Source organism: Perissodus microlepis, chromosome 6, assembly GCF_051167445.1.
Source record: "Perissodus microlepis isolate ML-2025 ecotype Zambia chromosome 6, ASM5116744v1, whole genome shotgun sequence".
Lineage (NCBI taxonomy): Eukaryota > Metazoa > Chordata > Actinopteri > Cichliformes > Cichlidae > Perissodus > Perissodus microlepis.
Genome location: NC_140466.1, coordinates 11,198,150 through 11,216,702, shown reverse-complemented (window position 1 = coordinate 11,216,702; position 18,553 = coordinate 11,198,150). Strand labels below are relative to the sequence as shown.

Sequence of the window (18,553 nt, the reverse complement as noted above, 5' to 3'; positions counted from 1 at the left end):
ATCTTGATTGTGATAAAAGTTTAAGTAATATTGTAAATAAATGGCATTACCAAGCTTATGGACAAACCGTCCTAGAGTTCATTTCATTTTTGTCATAGTTAACAAAGGACCGACATAAAAATATGTTGGATAAAAAAAGTCAGTCACCATCGTAAAATTTAACAAAAGAAAAGAAACCCCCCCCCAAAGCAACACAAGTAAAAAAAAAAAAACCTACTGGAGACAGAAATAAAACAAAGAAGTAATACAGAGATGAACACTCCTACATACGCACATGTGGTGTTGAGGTGTGCAGCATTAATAAGTAAATAAGCATGTATCATGCAGATTGTTGTGTTTCAGCTACCAAACACTGTACAAACTGTTTTTGGAGGATTTGGGGGGTGAAATCACAATAAAGGTTTGTTGCTTTCATTTTAAAGGTGACAACTCTTTTTAAAAATGTACTCATATATGTGTGTTACCGCTTAACTGTTTGAACTTTATTTAAGGATTACAATTTAAATGACCATAATGACCATTACAAGACTAAATCCAGAGAAATGCTCACGTGTAGCTCAATTAGACTTATTACACAAACAGAGGTGCTGCACAAGAGTTTAACATAATTTTGTGTTTTATGATCATTTCACAAAGCGGAATACATATGATTAGATGTTTTTACTTAAGTAATAACATTTACTACTTAAGTAGCTTATTTATGCAGTGGTATTGTGTAGTATTGTGTAGTAATTGTGTAGTTTTTGTCTACAAGGGCATCCAAAAATCTGCCAAATAAAATATTCAGAATTACCTGCTGTAGAAACTGCTTATGAACAAGGGAACAGTTGAAAGTAGCTTTCAATGTAAAAATCTTCATTATGAAAAGTGTCCATCTAATCATATTATATTACATTCATTGCTGCTGTTCAGGATACTTATAACCTTTTCTTTCACCTGCACCTTTTAAGGATCACTTCAGGGGATCATCTGTCCCCATAATGCAATTTGTCTGTGAAATAATATGTAACCAAAGTTTTAAAATCAATATTATCTACTAAAAATGTTTGCAGCAGAGTAGGAAGCTTAGCAGCAGAAAAAACTCTTAATTTCTTCAGTCCCACTGCCACAAGTGTATAAAACCAAGCACCTTCTATACATACAAATATCTGCCTTTACAAATATTTGTGAAACAATGGGTGGTTCTAGAGCACTCAGTGCATTCAAGTTTACTACAGTAACTGTTGTAACAAGCCAGTGTGTGACATTTCTTCCTTCCTAGATATTCCACAGAGAGCTGTATGTGGTATTAATGCAAAGTGGAAGTGTTGAGGAACCACAGCAACTCAGCCATGAAGTGGTAGACCACGTAACCTTAAAGAACAGAGTCACTGAATGTCGGGGTGCATAGTGCATTAAAATTACCAACACTCTGCTGACTTAATAATGCCAAACTTTCAAACTGCCTCTGGCATTAACTTCAGCACAAAAACTGTATGCCAGGAGCTTCATGGCATGACTGAGCAGCTCGTATGTGCATATATATATATATCCCTTTGCATCTGTTTTTAAAAAAATATTTTAAACGGCTCCCAAATAGGAAGTATTTTCACTTAACAGCTAAGAAATTAATTTTTCAATTTATCACCTTGAATACAAAGGACACAAAGGGAAAAGTAAAAGGAAACATTAGAGCTTAATAAAATCCTTATATGCAGACTGATAATAATTTATTATAAAAGGAAGCTCCTCAGCATAAAAACTCTGGTTTAGGACAGCAGGTGGCAGTATTAAGCTGGAAAGTCACCCAACCAGAAAATCTGGTTCTTTGTTTTCTTTACATGAAAAGTGGAAAATAACCATTCATCCATTCTCTTCAGCTGGCGCCTATCACAGCTGTTATAGGGTAAGAGGCGGACTGGACGGGTTGCCAGTCTATCGCAGGGCTAACACATAGAGAAAGACAACCATCCACACTCACACCTAAGGGAAATGTATTACCATCAATTAACCTAACGCCACTAATTATGTCTTTGGATTGTGGGAGGAAGCCAGAGTACTTGGAGAGAACCCACACAAAGATGGAGAGAACATGCAAACGCCACACAGAAAGGCATCGGCCAGATGGTGGAGACTTCTTGCTGTGAGGTAACACTGCTAACCACCACAACACCCTCAACATAATAAATTCCTAATAGCTTCACTGCTGCTGTAATGAAACCATAGTATGTCATCTAGAACAGCACGATATCAGCAGGCCTTTTCACAAGCCTTGAAGCTTAACCGGTCACATGTACCTCTGGACAGTTTTTTTGTTTTTGTAAGTTATAGTATTTAAACCAACACACATGTTTATTGTTCTCAGGTTTTTATTTTCCCCATGTAGCACATGTTAAAGAGATAGTAAAACGACATTATACACTGATGAAATATTTGGTCTTAAAAAAAAACAAACAAAAAAAGTGATGAGCTCTCCTTATTACCACAAATCTTTAAGTAACTAATATACAGAGAAAGTGTTTCAAAAATGATCCAATTTACTATATTCACCTTTAAATAACATATTTATATTTATGTACACATTTTTTTGAAATAATAAAAAAATGATAGTATTCTTCATATAAGAAATGCACCATAGTCTATATTGAGATATATTAGTGTATCTAATGAGTCATCATTTGTAGGAAAATGTATTCACTAAGGCCACTTAGTACAATTCTTCAAAAATATCTAACGGTAAACTGTATTGGACACCACACAACAGAGCAAACGAAGGTGCACCTTCGTATGTCGGCACAGAAGTTTTCTAAATTTGGAAATTAAGTGTGTTAAAGAAAAGAATGAACTTAAGCCATATGTTTACAACATCTTTAACCAGAAAGGAGCCGTTATACTTTTAAAGGCACTTACATTTAGGACCTTGCTAAAATAGGCCTTGTCTTTGGCAGATAGAAACTTTAAACGCTTGAAAATGGAAATCTGGATCAAGACTTAAATAGGGGTCTCCAGAGTAGACCTTTTAAAGCCTGAAAATATAAACCTAACTGGAGGGATGATTATCCTTTACTTGTAGCATGATTGGCAAATGCCCTCTGGAGAGAACAGAATAACAGAACATTTTATTTTGTAACTTTGACAAAGTGTAAGCATCACTGAGTTGACGGGATCCCTGCCATCTGTACTGATGGTCTGATCCTCTTGGCAGCATTTTCCTCCACGGAGAAAGTGTAGTTATACTGGGGAAAAAATAATCAAAAAACAATGTGGCAATATTCTCAATTTATATACCCAATAAAAAGTATCAGATGAGAACTTACCTCATTTTCAATGTCTTGGAGAGATTTTATGGGAATATTCAAATCCGAGTTCTAAGACAAAAATAGTCAAAGATAATTGTATAAAAGAATTGGGATGACAAAGGAAAGTCAGCGGTATTTGGCATTGGAATCCATCCCTTGAATACTGAAAACTTGAAACATACCGTCTCATTTGCCTGGGTTTCAAATTTTGGGTGGAGGCTGAAAGGAACTCCATCTAGAGCTGCAGAGAATAAGAGTATGCCTAGGTGAGTGGGTCTCTGCGGTGAGAAGCGTAAATAAGAAGCCCTTTGTGTGACGAGAGACCCACGGTACCTGTAATTCCATGGATGCTTCCATCAGCAGGTTTGTCTAACTCATCCTTTGTTTGAAGAGTGTGGCGTCTGTGACTAAGTCTGCTGGGTGGCAATTGAGGAGGAGGAGGGTTGCTGCAGAAATAAACAAGATAAACAAATAAGATGTCAACCACAAGAGTAAAACGCCTCCAAGATAATACACTTTGCTGTAATAATGTCACATCGCTATAATTTTTTAACTATATACACTTCTAATAAGAGACATATGTGACATTTTGATAATAACATCTCCATTTTAAATATACATAGGCTTTGTACCTAGGTCTGAGGGGTAGAGGAGGAGACTGCTGCTCTAAGGAAAGTTGGCGGATGTCCAGGCTGACACTGCGGGGCTTGGCTTGAGGCGTGGGTTTAGAAAAGTAACCTTTTCTGTACCACAGCACATAGCCGTGGATGTCTCTGAAGAAAAAGTGCATGTAATGACAAATTATATGCAACATAATATTCATAAAAGTTCATGAAAATGCTTTGATAAAACAGGCCCAAGACAAAAGTCCATGTATCTGAATGTACCCCACAAATGTGTAATGCTGCAACATCATTTTGCTTTTGGATGTCAGCTTGATATCCAACACAGCTGTTTCCACACTGCCCACTGGGACGATGCGTACGCACACACGTTTTTTCTTGGAAACTGTGGACTCTGGACAAACAATCACACGGTAGGTCAGAAGTGAATGAATATGATGCATTCTGCTAAATAAGTATGAATGTGTGTGTGCTCACTTGGCTCAAGATGTTCGGCTATAAAGCAGTAACCATGAGGAAGTGAGTCCTTATCAGAAATAATCCGGATGTCAGACACTACCATACCACCTGCTGAGTCCTGCATTTATGGAAAATTTAGAAAAATAAATGATGTATTGTGGTTATACAAAGGTAATACATGTATAAGTTCGCATTTTTTGTTCACCTTGCTATAACAGAGGTAATATCCAGACTTCATCCCAAAGGTGCGTGTAAAATTTGCTGATGCTCCATCTTCTGTGAGGCTGATCTGCAGAAAACAGGGAGGTACAGTGAGACAGCTGTGGCATCACAAACACATTTGATTTATTTCAAAATAAGCAACTACCATGAAAATTTGAGTCAGCTTGAGTCAGTCAGTTTAAAAGTTGGGATTTTGGATTCAACAGAAAAGAATCATTGCACATTTGTTTAACTGTTCTCCTTCAGAGTTGCATTTGGGACCAAAATACTGGCCATCAGCACAAATATGTTTGAAATATGTTTCCAAAAAATGGAAATTGGCACTGTGACATCACCCACTTGTTTGTGGATTCTTGTTTTTATGGCTACTGCCATGTTGTTGTTTTTTTTAAGCCAATAGCGGCCAAAGTTTGATAAAATGTTGGAGTGCACAGGGAAGTTATGAACAGGAATGTTAACTATAAAGACCAAGGCTGTTTTAATATACAATGGTCCCTCGCTATAACGCGGTTCACCTTTCGTGGCCTTCTATAATAACTGTAAAAAATAAAGTTGCCTACTTTGCGGAATACACTTATCGCAGGTTATTTTTAGAATGCAACTCCCGCAATGAACGAGGGACCACTGTATATATATTAAGATGCTTAAGCTTACTTTCTGAAAATCCCACTTCCCAGGCTATTACTTACTATACAAGTTAATTTATCAAGGAAAAAAATACTCTTCTACTCAATGAGCACAAAGAGTCCTCTTGTTGTAGAGGTTGCTGGCTATCATTGGGTCAAAAAGGTTTGGTAAATGTACTGGGTCCTATACAGTGCTTTCTACTCAAAGCGCTTTATACAACTTGCCTCATTCACCCATTCACACAGACACTTATTTCTATGCTTTTCCTGTGTAAGTGCTTTCTATCTAACATTCATACTCTAAAGGATGCAGCTGAGAGCAACTTAGAATAAGTATCTTGCCCAAGGATATTTGGCATGCGGACTGAAGCAGATGAGGATCGAACTACCCCCTTCCGATTAGTTGGTGACCTGCTCTGTCTCCTAAACTACAGCCACCCCAAATAGGATGTGTCAATAAAAAGCTTGTGGTTGTCACAGTCACTTGTAATTTATACTTAACACGCGGACTTGTTTTGTTGCAGCGACCGTCTGGTTACCCAGAAGTTGAGTGTGCAACACCTTTGCACAGGTCACCTGGTGGAGGCAACCTGTTTCAGTACAATTGTGATCTGACTGGGACTAAATGCAATCAGACAGATTAGCAAAGGTTTGGAAGTAAATCCCATCTAATTTGTAACAATCAATCTGAGTCAAGTCTGTGCAACTCAGCACAACTGCAATGTGTCTCTTTAGAACAGGGGACTCAACTCAACTGGCTTGTATTTTGGTTATATTCCTATAGAAAAACAAGGGCAGCGAGCATCTGCAGCAACCACATCACATCAGGAGGAATTTCTGTTTAAAATCAAAAAGATTCTGGCTGAACTCTAAACGTAAGTAGTTCAAGTGAATTTCTGTGTATATCGACAGCAACGGATTTGTAATCCTAGCTGATTCACCACGAATAATTGTTGAATGCAATCAATGTATTGCATGTATTGCTGGAGCTTATCAATTTCCCGCCAACTGCTAGCAATTTCCAGCAACTACTTGCACCCAATAAGGAGATGCAAATTTTTCCCAAGAGACTGGAGGTCACCAAGCAGTTGCTAACTAGTCTCTAGGTGATTGCGACCCTAGAACAAGGACAAGAGATTTTATTGTAATTCTCCTGCAAACTTTGTGGTTGGAGTTAAGTAAAATGAAATATCTATAATCTATCTCTGTTATTACAAGGTTGAAATCTTTGGGGCAAGTGCCAGAGTTGGAGGCCCAGGCCACAGCGGTCACTGGCCGGACATTCCCACGTTCCATCAAAGACATCTGAGGAAGACACAAACAAAAGTTTTAATAAATATGGAAGGTAAACAAGGTACAAAATGGTTTAATGGTTGGTCTTAACATAAATTATGTCTTCTTATTGCCCAAGGATGTTTTTGGATTGTCATTCTAATACAAACTTTCTCAAAGCTTATCTGTTTTTTTCAATTTCAATGCGTGTACAATAACATGTTCCCTCGGAGACTGAGGCATTGTCACACCCAAATCGTTTAGTTCATGTGACTCCTAAATGGGAACTCAATTAGGTCGAAATTACCTTTAGATGAACTCTTACGCTGAATAGTGTCATTCTCTGCCCTAATATATATGTATGGACGACATCCTATTCAGGCTGTCGTCCATATATATTAGGGCAGAGAATGACACTATTCAGTGTAAGAGTTCATCTTAAACAGCAGCAGAAGTATTTAATCCACTTGCATCCCTTTTAATATAGATTTTAATTTCTTTGTTTTTTTAAGCATTTACTCAACTTTTGGCTACATGGCACCCATAAACATAAACACATTTCTACTGGTAAAGACTTTTTACTGCGTGGTTAATTGTTCAAACAAGCACATTTGACTAAACAAAACCGACTAGCACATTGGAACAACAACAAAGTCACAATGTAACAGAAAGACAAACAAGCATATAAAGCTCAGATTTTAAATGAAGATGAAAAAAAATCTCAGCAATTCATGATTTCACCATTGAATTTTTTTGTAATAACTTCTATTTACTTGATCAAACTTCCTGACATAGTGCCTGCTATTGTTATAACTTGAGCTCTATTTTGGTCAGCGGTTGAGGAAATCGACACCAGCCAGATGCAGGTATCTTAAAACAGCTGCTAAACTTCCCTATCCACAATTTTAAACACACGTCATCACACGTCTGCCTTTCGTAACATGTGTTTATTGTTACATTTATTAATAACAACACCTGAAATTATTAACATCCCTGTCAAGACTAGCTTATGTGGCATTAGCGATTGTTCCGATGACAAAACTTCACCGCTTCTTTGTTAAATAAGCCAAATATTCACCGCTTCGTGAGCTCATTCGTGTAATTATAAAAATACACACTTACTCTGTATATGTATTAACTTTTGGCTCTCCGAGGTGGTGTTCTTTTCCGAGGTGAAAGAAAAACTTTTTAGTATCAACGGAAATTTTCCTGGACGTCCTCGTAGGAGCAGGAAGTACTCTGACTCCGTCCCGACTCCAACTCCCGTCATCCTCCGAGGCATGACGTCAGCTTTATAAAACAAACTCCCTTATGAACGCTAGATGGCAGCAGTTGCGTGAGAATACGGCTCAAATTTTCAAAGCTTCCATTGCTTCAAAAAAGTGTTAGAATTAACGATAGAAGAAACACTTTGCCTCATTTAATCTCTCTGCCTAACAGAACATAGATGTTTATTTTTTGTGCTACAATCCACTATCTCTGCACAAGCAAGAATTAATAAATCAACGAATGAAGGAATGCTCTGGGTGACATTTTCCTTCACATACAGTCTACAGAATACTTCCTAACGTTGCACTATTCTATCCTTTCTTATTTGTTGTAAATGAAATTATTCAACAATTTAAAGAAAGGAAAACACACGTTTGCCCCTTTTACATGCTTTTAGTAGCGAGTGAGAAGCTAAAACTGTGAATAATTATAAACTACCAGACAGTCCTCGTAATCCTAATGTGTGTGTTTGTGTGTCGGTTTGTGTGTGTGTATGAAAACCAGAAAAAAGACCCTTGATTGCAAGCATCAACCGGAGGGGCTTAGGTCCCTGTTGGCATGGCAACATGCAGAATGGATGGCAGTATGCGTGTGTGTTTGTGTGCGTGCATGCAAGAGCGGGGGTGGGTCGAGCAGGTGGACTGTGGACGAGGAAGGAAGTCAGTGCTTATCCAGTGCACTTAGCTTTATTGGTTGATTGGCCAGTTAATTAGTAGGTAATTAATGAGAAGGAGCCAGCTGTAATCTGCTGAGAGTAAAACAAGGGGTAGATGAGGTAAACTGCATGTCTGTGTGTGTCCCATGGACACATTTGCATATCTGCTTGCAGGGGGTGCATGCAGCCGCCTGCGTGCGAGTTCATAAATAAATATGAAAAAGATGGACTGAGTATGAGCGTCACTCTGTCGCTTACTGTCAAGGGATTCAATCGTCTTTTCAGCAGTTCAGCCTGAAATGCATGAAGTCTCTGTCACATTTATTTCAGTGTTAAACACACACTCACAACCAAAACACTGGAAGGTGTGTGAGAGCCCACTGTGGCCCCTGATGTAAAGAGTAATGTTGTAGACATATATATATATATATATATATATATATATATATATATATATATATATATATATATATATATAGTGAGAGAGAGAGAGAGAGAGAGAGAGAGAGAGAGAGAGAGACGTGCGGTTTCAATAATACATAATACATGTCCGTTTTGAGATGTTGTGAGAATACAACAATAATTTAGTGTTAGTGCCACCTGTGTTACAGTAAAACTATGATCCCACAATAAAAACCCTACAAAACCAGCTGATACTAGCCATGGGGGTATCATCGTCTTAAGCACCACCAGCCAAAATGGTCTCCACAGCGAAATGACGACTTCTTCGCGGTTTCAAATCAAAGAGCAGCACTCCCCGGAGCCCGCCGACATACTTACTGATGCAGAACTGCGTAAAGGCAGCCACAGAGAACAAGCAGAGAACAAGTCTGGAAGATGGTCAGTGTCACAGTGTCGAGTTCAAATTAAAACTTGGAAGACTTGAAGTTTTGCAGGACTAACTTCTTGTACACCCCCTTCTGTGTGGGTTTACTGCATTTAGACTTTTTAAATTTATTTTACTTATAATTTAATGTAAATGAGTTTACTACTAAATGTCTCTATGCGATCAATGAGTGCTATGGATGGTAACTTAAGACAGCGACGACCTGCCCCGGGGTACAGACTCCAAACATCTGCATACGCTGTTTGTAGTGAAATTATGATTCTAATGCTTCCAGTTAAGCCGATAAACAGAAGTAATAAAAGCCAGCAGTCCATGCCAAGACGACCAAATTCACTGTGATTAAAAACAGTTACAAGCGGAAATCGTCTTTTCCCTGTTGTCTGACTTGACAGTGGGCAGTGCTGCTCCACGGCGTTTCCCTTGGAAGGGTGGTGGTACGCGCAAACAGGAATTACCAACAATAAATGATACAAACGTGGCTGTGGGGATCTTGGGTCGAACCAGATGGATAAAGTTAATCGCGAATGAGCATGTTTACTGACCCTGTCGGTTTGCGCTTTTAATGAACGAGTAGGCATTTGGGGATAAAAGGAGAGCAGGCGAAGACGACGGCATGAGAAAGGCTCTCAGGTTACGAGATAGCCAGCTTTAACGTAATACACACAACTGTTTCACACAGTGGGAAAGTCATTTGGCGTATCTGTTTTGTTTTCTGTAGTATTTCATTGGCGTTTGAAAAAGAGACTGAGTATTCCAAAGCAGCAACGAGTTGGCGAGTTTGGCAGTTGTTGTCATTTTGTTGCCAAGACCTCCATGTAAACAGCCTGCTTTCTTTCTCTTTGAGATTTTTCACCCTCCAGAACCTGTGCGCGCCACGCTGCTCATTAAAATAACAGAAAAAAAATATTCAGCGAGCTGTGCCCTCTCTTGCCAAAGAAAAAGAGCTTTTGGTCCCCGGCTATTATTTTCTCATATTAGTAAATAGCGAGTATCCTTGCTGCTGAGGCCACACCGCTCTTACCTTTCCGTTTTTGTGGGAAACCTTTCAGTTTGCTGTGAGCGCGGAAAGTTGGAGAAAGAACTTCGTTTATAGTTACCCTGCTCCCATCTTTCCCTCCACACTGGTGCCACATTGGAGGTATGGAGAACAGAGCCCACCAGATATTGTGTCACATTGGTTTAACTGGAGAGGAAGTGGATGAGCCACACAATAATAGGAAATGCCATAACAATTGCCAACCGCTGCAGGACATCGGTGACCTCCTCCAGCAGATCATCACAGATGAGAGTCTGGATGAGGCCCAGGCCAGGTAATAACAGAGGTACAACGTGAGAATTAGATTTGAGACACTGGATTGGAGGGATTCGGTATCCCTCTGAGTTGAATGGTGGTTCCACTTCTCACTCATCACACACTGAAACTACCAACCCCCAATACTGCTGAATCCTTTTGCACCTCAGAATATCTCCATCTTTATCCCATAGCCCAGACCAACAGGATCCATCATCTCACTATAAATACAAAGCTGAGTTTGCAAGTCACCAGTGATTCAATGACCAATGTGGCAGTAATGCTAAATAATGACTAAATAAACCAGAGAAAAAACGAGAAAGGATTTGATCTAAGTAAGGAGTTCTTGATCTGATTTTTTTTTATTTGTTATATGAGTGTATTCACCGTGTATCTGCTGTAATTTACTTATAAGACTGCCGGAACCCCTTCAACACACAGTGCCATTCATGAATCTTTAGAATACTGGACTTCGGCAGCAATTCATTCGTTCTTCCACCATCTGAAACAAGACATTTTAGCTCCTCTCCCTTTATTGGCTTCCAAAGACTTAGCATTTTCTAGCAAAAAAATAAAAACCAGAAATACTCTGGTTTTGTCTTCTGGGTGCTTGTTTTACTGTGAATTTACTGAAAAATGATCAGTGTTGTTGCAATTAGTCATAGCAAAAACTTTGCATTAGACAGGTGACCGTGCAAAGTATGTCTGCGTTCTCACCTCTGATGGTTTATCAATAGAAGACTCCAGGGTCAAAGTTCATTTGTGGAAAATTGCTTTATGTGTTAGATAAGAGCATTTTTTTATGGTTGTAAATGACTGATAATAACAAAGAATTGTTTTTTTTAATGCAAACTCTTTTGTCTTTCAGCCACATTCTATGATTTTCCATGAAAGGAAACATGCTTTAAATTGCCACAGAATGAAGCCTGCCCTCTTCAGCGTCCTGTGTGAGACCAAAGAAAAGACAGGTAAGATGCATATGTAGCTTTCTATCTATATTTATCAACCAGTAAAGACACATTGCATGCTAATACAAGACTTCTACTCTCATCAAATTCATTATTGTGGTTAATTTTAGGCTTAAAGTTGACTTTTTATTACATTTGAATGACTCGTGGTCAGTCAGTGTGTAAGGATAAGGGATTTAAACAAGACTGCAAATAAACTGTATCCCTTTTGAAGATTTAATTTGCTATTCATATCTTAGGTAGTGACTCACATGACATGACAGATGACACATCTGTGGCAGAGAGCAAGAGAGAGATTGGAGACACATAAGCAGGATGTACACTAGTTTGTCTACATTTTCTCCCGTCCTCATGAAACTTGTCATTAATGCATCTCTCTTTCTCCCTCTCCTGCTCTTGTGCTCAGTGTGTCATACTCTATCCCCAACAGTTTGCCACGGTATTTTTCCAAAACTCATTCTCTGCTGGCTTTCTTGATGATTTTTGATGATGCTCTCCTCCAAATGCTCAGATGGTGAAAAGGCTAGAAGCGCTACTGCAGGAGGAGCGTCATAACAACAGACGCTTTTGACTGAGAAATACATGGGAGCAACAGGATCGTCTAATCTGGGTGATTGACATTAGGAATCTGTGCCAGCGGTTGAGATGATGCAATGTTTAAATAGGTCTAATTGTTTATATGGAAGAAGAAAGACTGACTCAGTGACTTTAGACTCACAATAATACTCCTGCTTTTCTTATCCTGCATTTATTCCAAACTCATTTTGAATTTGCAGTAAGTGAACAAATCTATATTTAACTAGGCAGGAAAGATTTGTAATTTAATATCAGTCGGCAACTTTTTCCTTGTTGAAAAAAAACCACCCCAAAAAAGTACAAACTGCACCGTACTCCTTGGTGTTACCTCAGTTAGCTTGGAAACAGGAAGCTTAAGGGTGGCAGCAAGAAGGATTCAGAGTTTCCAAGGTAAGTAGTTGTCTCACCTGCTTATTTTCAAACTAAGAGCCCAGATTCACAAAGGGGAAAATGAGGGCTGGAAAAGATGACATAAAGAAAGGCGCGCGCGTGTGTAACAAAAATAGTTTGGTAGAATTTGGAAACCAGCATAGATCATATGCTTTCCAATCAGCTCATCTTAAGATAAGAAAATACTTTATTTATGTCGACATAGCAAGGTAATTAATTAAGAAAATGTATTTTATTTTCTCAAAAACACAGGATACTTCTTTTTACTATAGTTTTCCTGAGAGGTGCTAAGCTCACAACCTTCTGTATGACCAAGTCAGTGTAAACTGCACTAAGTTGTTTGAGATTTTGGAAAATACTGGCTTTTTGTTAAATACAAATAACGATACCACTCTTATGCCTCACCAGTAAATTTTAGGGATACACCTTTCAATGTGGTAAAACAATAGTAACAAGAATGACGTTTAAGTGTTGCGATGAATAACTATCCTTTTGGACCTTGTTAATCAAATGAACCAGCATGAATTCTTCTGTTAATCTTCTGTTATTTATCTGTTATTTTATGCTCTTTTTTACAGAGGTAGTTTAAATGAATGTGAGCAACACAAGCTGAAAGTGAAACTTATAAAATATGAGAGGAAAATAGCGGGGCTGAGTTCAGAACTAGCAGCAGGATCGTTGGAACAAAAAAGATCTTTTGGGGGCCGTCAAAAAAAAAAGTGCACTTTGAAATGTGCTGTTAAATATTCATACTCTAGCTAGGATGCTTGCCTGTGTGCAGCTGTGGCTGTTAATCATATCCAACCAATTATATTGTATGAATTCTTAATCTTGTTTCTTTGGATCATATTGGTAATATGTGCCAGAATCCACAACTACAAACAGCAAATTATGTAAAGTATCATCAGGGAGCATCACAGAGGGCGATAAATGAGCAGTGCAGGCACAGAGAAAAACTGGGGGTGGGGATACTCTGATCTTTACTGTTTGTGATCTACTGGCTTTGGAGAAGCTCACACACACATACATAGAAGCTACATTAGAAGTGTGTTAAATATTGCAGTTCTGGATTACATCTGATGTAGTTGTCAGTGTGGCACATCAGTCTGCTAATTGCTGTCTACTTATACTTTAATTATGCGATACTGAACATCTTAAAAATACTGTTGTATGAGACCAGTGTAGTACTAGTGCTCTACAGTAATACGGTTCACTGGTGTGCCTTATAAAGTGATCACAGCGTTGGTGTACTGCGGTGCGTTTCTCTAATTTCTGCAGAGGTTAAGCTGGATGTGAAGATACAAAGGCTGTCACAGCACTTGTTAGACACTATGAATGGGAGATGCTACCTGAAACTGCCTTGTAATTGCCGTCTGATTTGCATAACTGTGCGCATTAACAACCTCTCAAATGAGCTTTAATTTTTTTCACTGAGTGTTTTGATGCTCCTTAAGAGTTGGTGTTAATTAATTAACAGCATGTGGGTGAAGATGAGTGTGTGTGTGTCTCTTGCATTTTCTTTTCCTTGGACTTGATAAGGAAAGATGCCATTGCTACCATAGCAACTAAGACACTAAGGTCTTTACCTTACAATATTAAGTGCCTTGAGGCAACTATTGTTGTGATTTGGCACTATATAAATCAAACTGAATTGAAACTATGCTTGCTCATAGGCGATGGATCGTTGGGGTCATCAGTTTAAAACTGTAGGGTCTTTGTACAAAGTAAAGACTGCTGAGAACTGGTGTTGCATTAATGAAATTGAATTGAACCATTAAAGTGTTCTGCTGATGCAGCGTTGCTGGTTTGTGCTGGTTAATTTTTTTTTCTGCAACATTTGAATGCATTGCTTCACTATCATTATCACCTTAAAGCCACGCGGCTTAGAGGCGACTGACTAGTCAAATCAGAATATTAAGATTAATCTTAAAAAGTTTGAATGTCTTTGGGGTTGATTGTACTGTTCATGCTGTTTTCTAAATCTACACAGCGGAGGTTGAAATTCTGATGGCAGTATTACACAAGCAGGATAGGGAATGATTCTCCCATTTTTTTTTTGTCAGCTCCTTTTGACTTTTTGTATCTACCTTCTATTTGCCACTGATTAAAAGATGCTCCACATTGTGAACATATTAAGATCTTATCAGTTCAAGTAGTTTTTAAATTCAGTACAAACTATTCAAAAATGTGTCAGAAAATGAAAAAATGAAGTATATGTGAAGAGTGGAGATGCTTGACATGCTGCATGTCTTGAACTTGATTGATTTATTTCGAATCTATTGTGGCCATCACAGTTTATATTCTGCTCTATAGCCCTGAGTATCCAAGGTGTCCAGCAAGAAGACCCTCCAGATGCTCAGATAATGTGACTGGACAATATGCTGTTAGCAGAGGGGGTTGCTGGTCCAGAGAAGGGTGGAGCCTCTGCAGCAGTGGTGGCTGCAGCAGCCGGAGGAACGCCTGATGATGGGAGCTTAGAACATGTGGACTACAAAGAGAAACTCTCTCAAATTTGAGAGATTTACCATACGGAACTGGAAAGATATGAACAGGTGTTGTTAAGAGACTTTAGGTGAACAGGCAAGGGTGTCGACTACATCACTGAGGTGTGTTAGAATTCTTGTCTTTGGCCCTCTTGGTCACATTCACGCCTGAACTCTTTGCCTTCATCCCAATCAGGCTTGCAATGAATTCACCAGCCATGTGATCAACTTGCTGAGGGAGCAGTCCCGCACGCGACCCATCTCATCCAAAGAGATTGAGTGAATGGTTTCAATCATCCACCGTAAGTTCAGGGCTATCCAGACGCAGTTAAAGCAGAGCACGTGTAAAGCTGTCATGATCCTACGTTCCAGGTTCCTGGATGCAAGGTTGGTTTTCATATTTATTTCCTTGCCTCATCTTTAAGTTTAGTCTTCAAGTGTCTGCCAGCATTTTTTAAATTAAATAGTGTTTTATATATGTATTGCCATCAGACGGAAACGCAGGAATTTCAGCAAACAGGCAACAGAGATTTTGAATGAATATTTTTATTCCCATCTGGCCAACCCTTACCCTAATGAGGAAGTCAAGGAGGAGCTGGCCAAGAAGTGCGGCATGACTGTTTCTCAGGTTAAAAAAGACCAGATATAGTACTTGGTTTAATCTAAAGAAGCCAGCTGACTTGCTCCCTTTTCTTATCTTAATTCTTTCAGATAGCCAACTGGTTTGGAAACAAGAGGATTCGGTATAAGAAGAATATTGCAAAGTTCCAGGAGTGTGTCTTCGCTTTCCAGCCAAGCCAACTCTCCAGCTACACCAAACTCAGGTATACACCCTCAAGGTTACCTTTCTCTAAATGAAAATGTGGAAACCTTCAGAAGATGGCCAGATGAGAAAAATAAAAATATTTATCACACTTTCAAAGAAGAGCCACCAGGTGTCTGTTTTTTTTTTTGATTATGGAAATGTGTGTGCAAATCTTTTCTTCATGCATGTGTGGAAAACGTTTTCTTCAAGTGTCCCCCGATGTGCCAACGGGAGGATACCCAGCAATATGTACCCCACCTGATGGGAGGCTTTGAGGAGTCACTGGAGGTGCTGTTCTTCATCCTCTCTGCCTCCATGTGAGTAGTTAGTCTAACACATTGCTGTTCTAGCCTCATCTGCTATGAAACATGCTATGAGTATGAAACAAGGTGCTATAGCCACATTTTACCCATATTGCACTGCGAGTTTGAACCCATTTTAGGGGGTGCTCAAGAAGCCCCAGATTTCACTTTAACATGCCTGAAAATAACTGCAGTAGCCTAAAATTAACAATAATCATGTATTTTAATTTTGTTTGTCATTTTATTTTAATGTTATATTCTAGAGTCTATTGGAGACGGTACAGGTTAGAACAAAAACAGGTTTAAATGTCTTGTGATCGTAACATACTGATTTTATGTGGCACACACACACATAAGCACTGGATTCTTCAATAGTGAAGCTTGTCATGAATAAATAAGACTTGTGCTGCTCACACAGACACTGGAAAAATCAGGGTGGCAATCAGCCTGATTTTTCCAGTGTAAATAATGCCACATAACTGAATGTCATTCGTTGTTATTAATCTTAGACAACTAATTAGGCTGCTTTTGAAAGAAACATTGTGACAGATATCCAGTTAAATTGACTTCTCCAGAGTTATAGAGGGCTGAATACTTTGACCAGAAGCATTATTCACTTCCTTAACAAGTATTTTGTGACATAAAAGTCAAGTAATTTATTAACTATTTATTAACTATTCTTCTTTTATTAATGTATAAACTGGGAGCTGAGCCCCCCCAAAAGGTTCGATGTTAAAATCGTTCCTGCTGTGTCAGCTCCTGAATATTAACATTAGATTACAGAAGACTAAAAAGTCGTCATCATCATAAAAATCGTAGCTCAAACTGAAATATAATTTTGTTACAAATGAATTCCGTATTTACTTTGTATAAAAATGGCTGTAATTTCCAAACAGTCAATGCAGTATATTTGTGAAACCCCGCAAAAAAAGCTGAAGTCTGCACTTCTCTGGCATCTTGTGTGTCATCGACCAAAAACGTGCTTATAAATTTCACTAAAAGTGAAGAGTCAGCTGTAAACTAATAGTGGTTAAAGTCATGGCTGTGGCTTTTTGTTGTATCAGAATCAGATTTATTGACCGAACATTTAAACACACATAAGCAGGATTTTTAGATCATCTGTTTGAATGAATGATAGGCTTAGGTCACTTATTTCGTGGAGTGGCGTCTGCTGTCTGTCCCTTTGTTGTTTACAAGAATCTTTACTCCTTCTACAGTATCGATTAGAATTTCATCATAGGTATTTTAGCTTAATGGGGAGCGATCAGTGATGTGTGTGATGGACTGTGAACCTGATGATGTACTACGTCTGTAGTGAAAGTGGATGCAACAAAATAAAGATTCCCTGAGATTCACAGACATATTTAGGAAAATCTAGACTGACTGAATGTTCTTTTCATCAGGTTGAAGGAGGCTGAAGACACAGTGGCACATATCTCCCTCACCCAGACCTCTAGGCGACGTGTGCTCTGTCACAACTCACAGTATACTATCCCTTCCCCACTAGGCCAGCGTCAAGTGGCGTCACAAACGAACACGGACAGATCTTCCCCAAAACTTTTCTTTTATTTGGATTTGTGGTGCTTTTGTACACCTCTTTCTGGGATTCATTTTTAACCTCTCACATTTTATTTGTGCTGACACTACTATCTTTTTAATGATAAAATGAAAATAACTTAAAAAAAGGACTAGAGCCTGCATGTGTTGTTAAACCAGATGTGGACCTTTCATCTTAACGCTGTATTAATAAAGCAAAAGATGCATGCTGTTCTTTTTAGGTTTTGAAGCTATGATTGTATCTTTCTTTCTTTTTATAAAAGCACATCACAAGACAAACATCACTTAACAAATAAAGCCGTTGTCATTCAACGAGTTTCTGTAGAGTCACTTTGGACACAAACTTGGTATAATATGATTTAAATAAATTCAAATTCTCTCATCTTTAAACAGGTAATTATTTTAACTTAACCGTTATGAGGAAAGGGGGTTGTGGTCTCATTCTAGAACATTCAGTGCTGCTTATGTGCGCAATCCACTCTCCACACCACTAGAGGGCATTCATATGTCACTGCATCTAAATTGGCATCTGGGGACTTTGTAACCAGGTCATGTATACTCACAAGATTTTATTGTCTCTTGGCGTCTCTTTTCTTTATTTATTCAGACTTTAAAAAAAAAAAAGTCACTGTGGTGAGTGTCCGCAAATCAAAGCTGAGTTTTATTCTTGGACATTCTTTGTATATAGATTTTTGAGTAGTTTTTATATTTTAAAAAAGTAAAAAGAAAGTAAAAATGTGATCTTTGTTTATCCTAATCCAGTAAAATAACCATGGTAATATGTTTTAAATCATGAAATATATCTCTTATACACTACCAGTCAAAAGTTTGGACACACCTTCTCATTTGATGTTTTTTTATTTTTTTATTTTTACTACTTTGTACAATGTAGATACTGAAGACTTCAAATATGAAGCAAGATATATGGAA

The 18,553-nt window shown here is 38.4% G+C and overlaps 2 protein-coding genes across 3 annotated transcripts; one reads left to right on the top strand and one right to left on the bottom strand.

Moving 5' to 3' along the window:
• Positions 1–2,330: 2,330 nt before the first annotated feature.
• mvb12a (multivesicular body subunit 12A) lies at positions 2,331–7,776 on the bottom strand. Its single transcript, XM_084930760.1, has 10 exons — positions 7,603–7,776; positions 6,424–6,513; positions 4,566–4,649; positions 4,379–4,478; positions 4,166–4,295; positions 3,911–4,051; positions 3,612–3,724; positions 3,461–3,519; positions 3,297–3,347; positions 2,331–3,215 (listed from the first exon to the last, which is right to left on the bottom strand). The coding sequence occupies exons 2-10, from the start codon at positions 6,511–6,513 to the stop codon at positions 3,129–3,131; spliced, it is 855 nt and encodes a 284-aa protein (XP_084786886.1). The 5' UTR covers positions 7,603–7,776; the 3' UTR covers positions 2,331–3,128.
• A 1,306-nt stretch (positions 7,777–9,082) lies between these two features.
• Positions 9,083–17,935, top strand: LOC146385167 (pre-B-cell leukemia transcription factor 1-like). Of its 2 annotated transcripts, XM_084930758.1 has the most exons (6): positions 9,083–11,510; positions 12,022–15,346; positions 15,452–15,587; positions 15,671–15,783; positions 15,975–16,081; positions 17,470–17,935. In XM_084930758.1, the coding sequence occupies exons 2-5, from the start codon at positions 15,243–15,245 to the stop codon at positions 16,024–16,026; spliced, it is 405 nt and encodes a 134-aa protein (XP_084786884.1). In that variant the 5' UTR covers positions 9,083–11,510; positions 12,022–15,242; the 3' UTR covers positions 16,027–16,081; positions 17,470–17,935. The 2 variants fall into 2 exon arrangements, with proteins under 2 accessions (XP_084786884.1, XP_084786885.1); XM_084930759.1 differs by lacking the exon at positions 9,083–11,510 and having other exon boundaries at positions 11,524–15,346.
• The last annotated feature ends 618 nt before the right edge of the window (positions 17,936–18,553 follow it).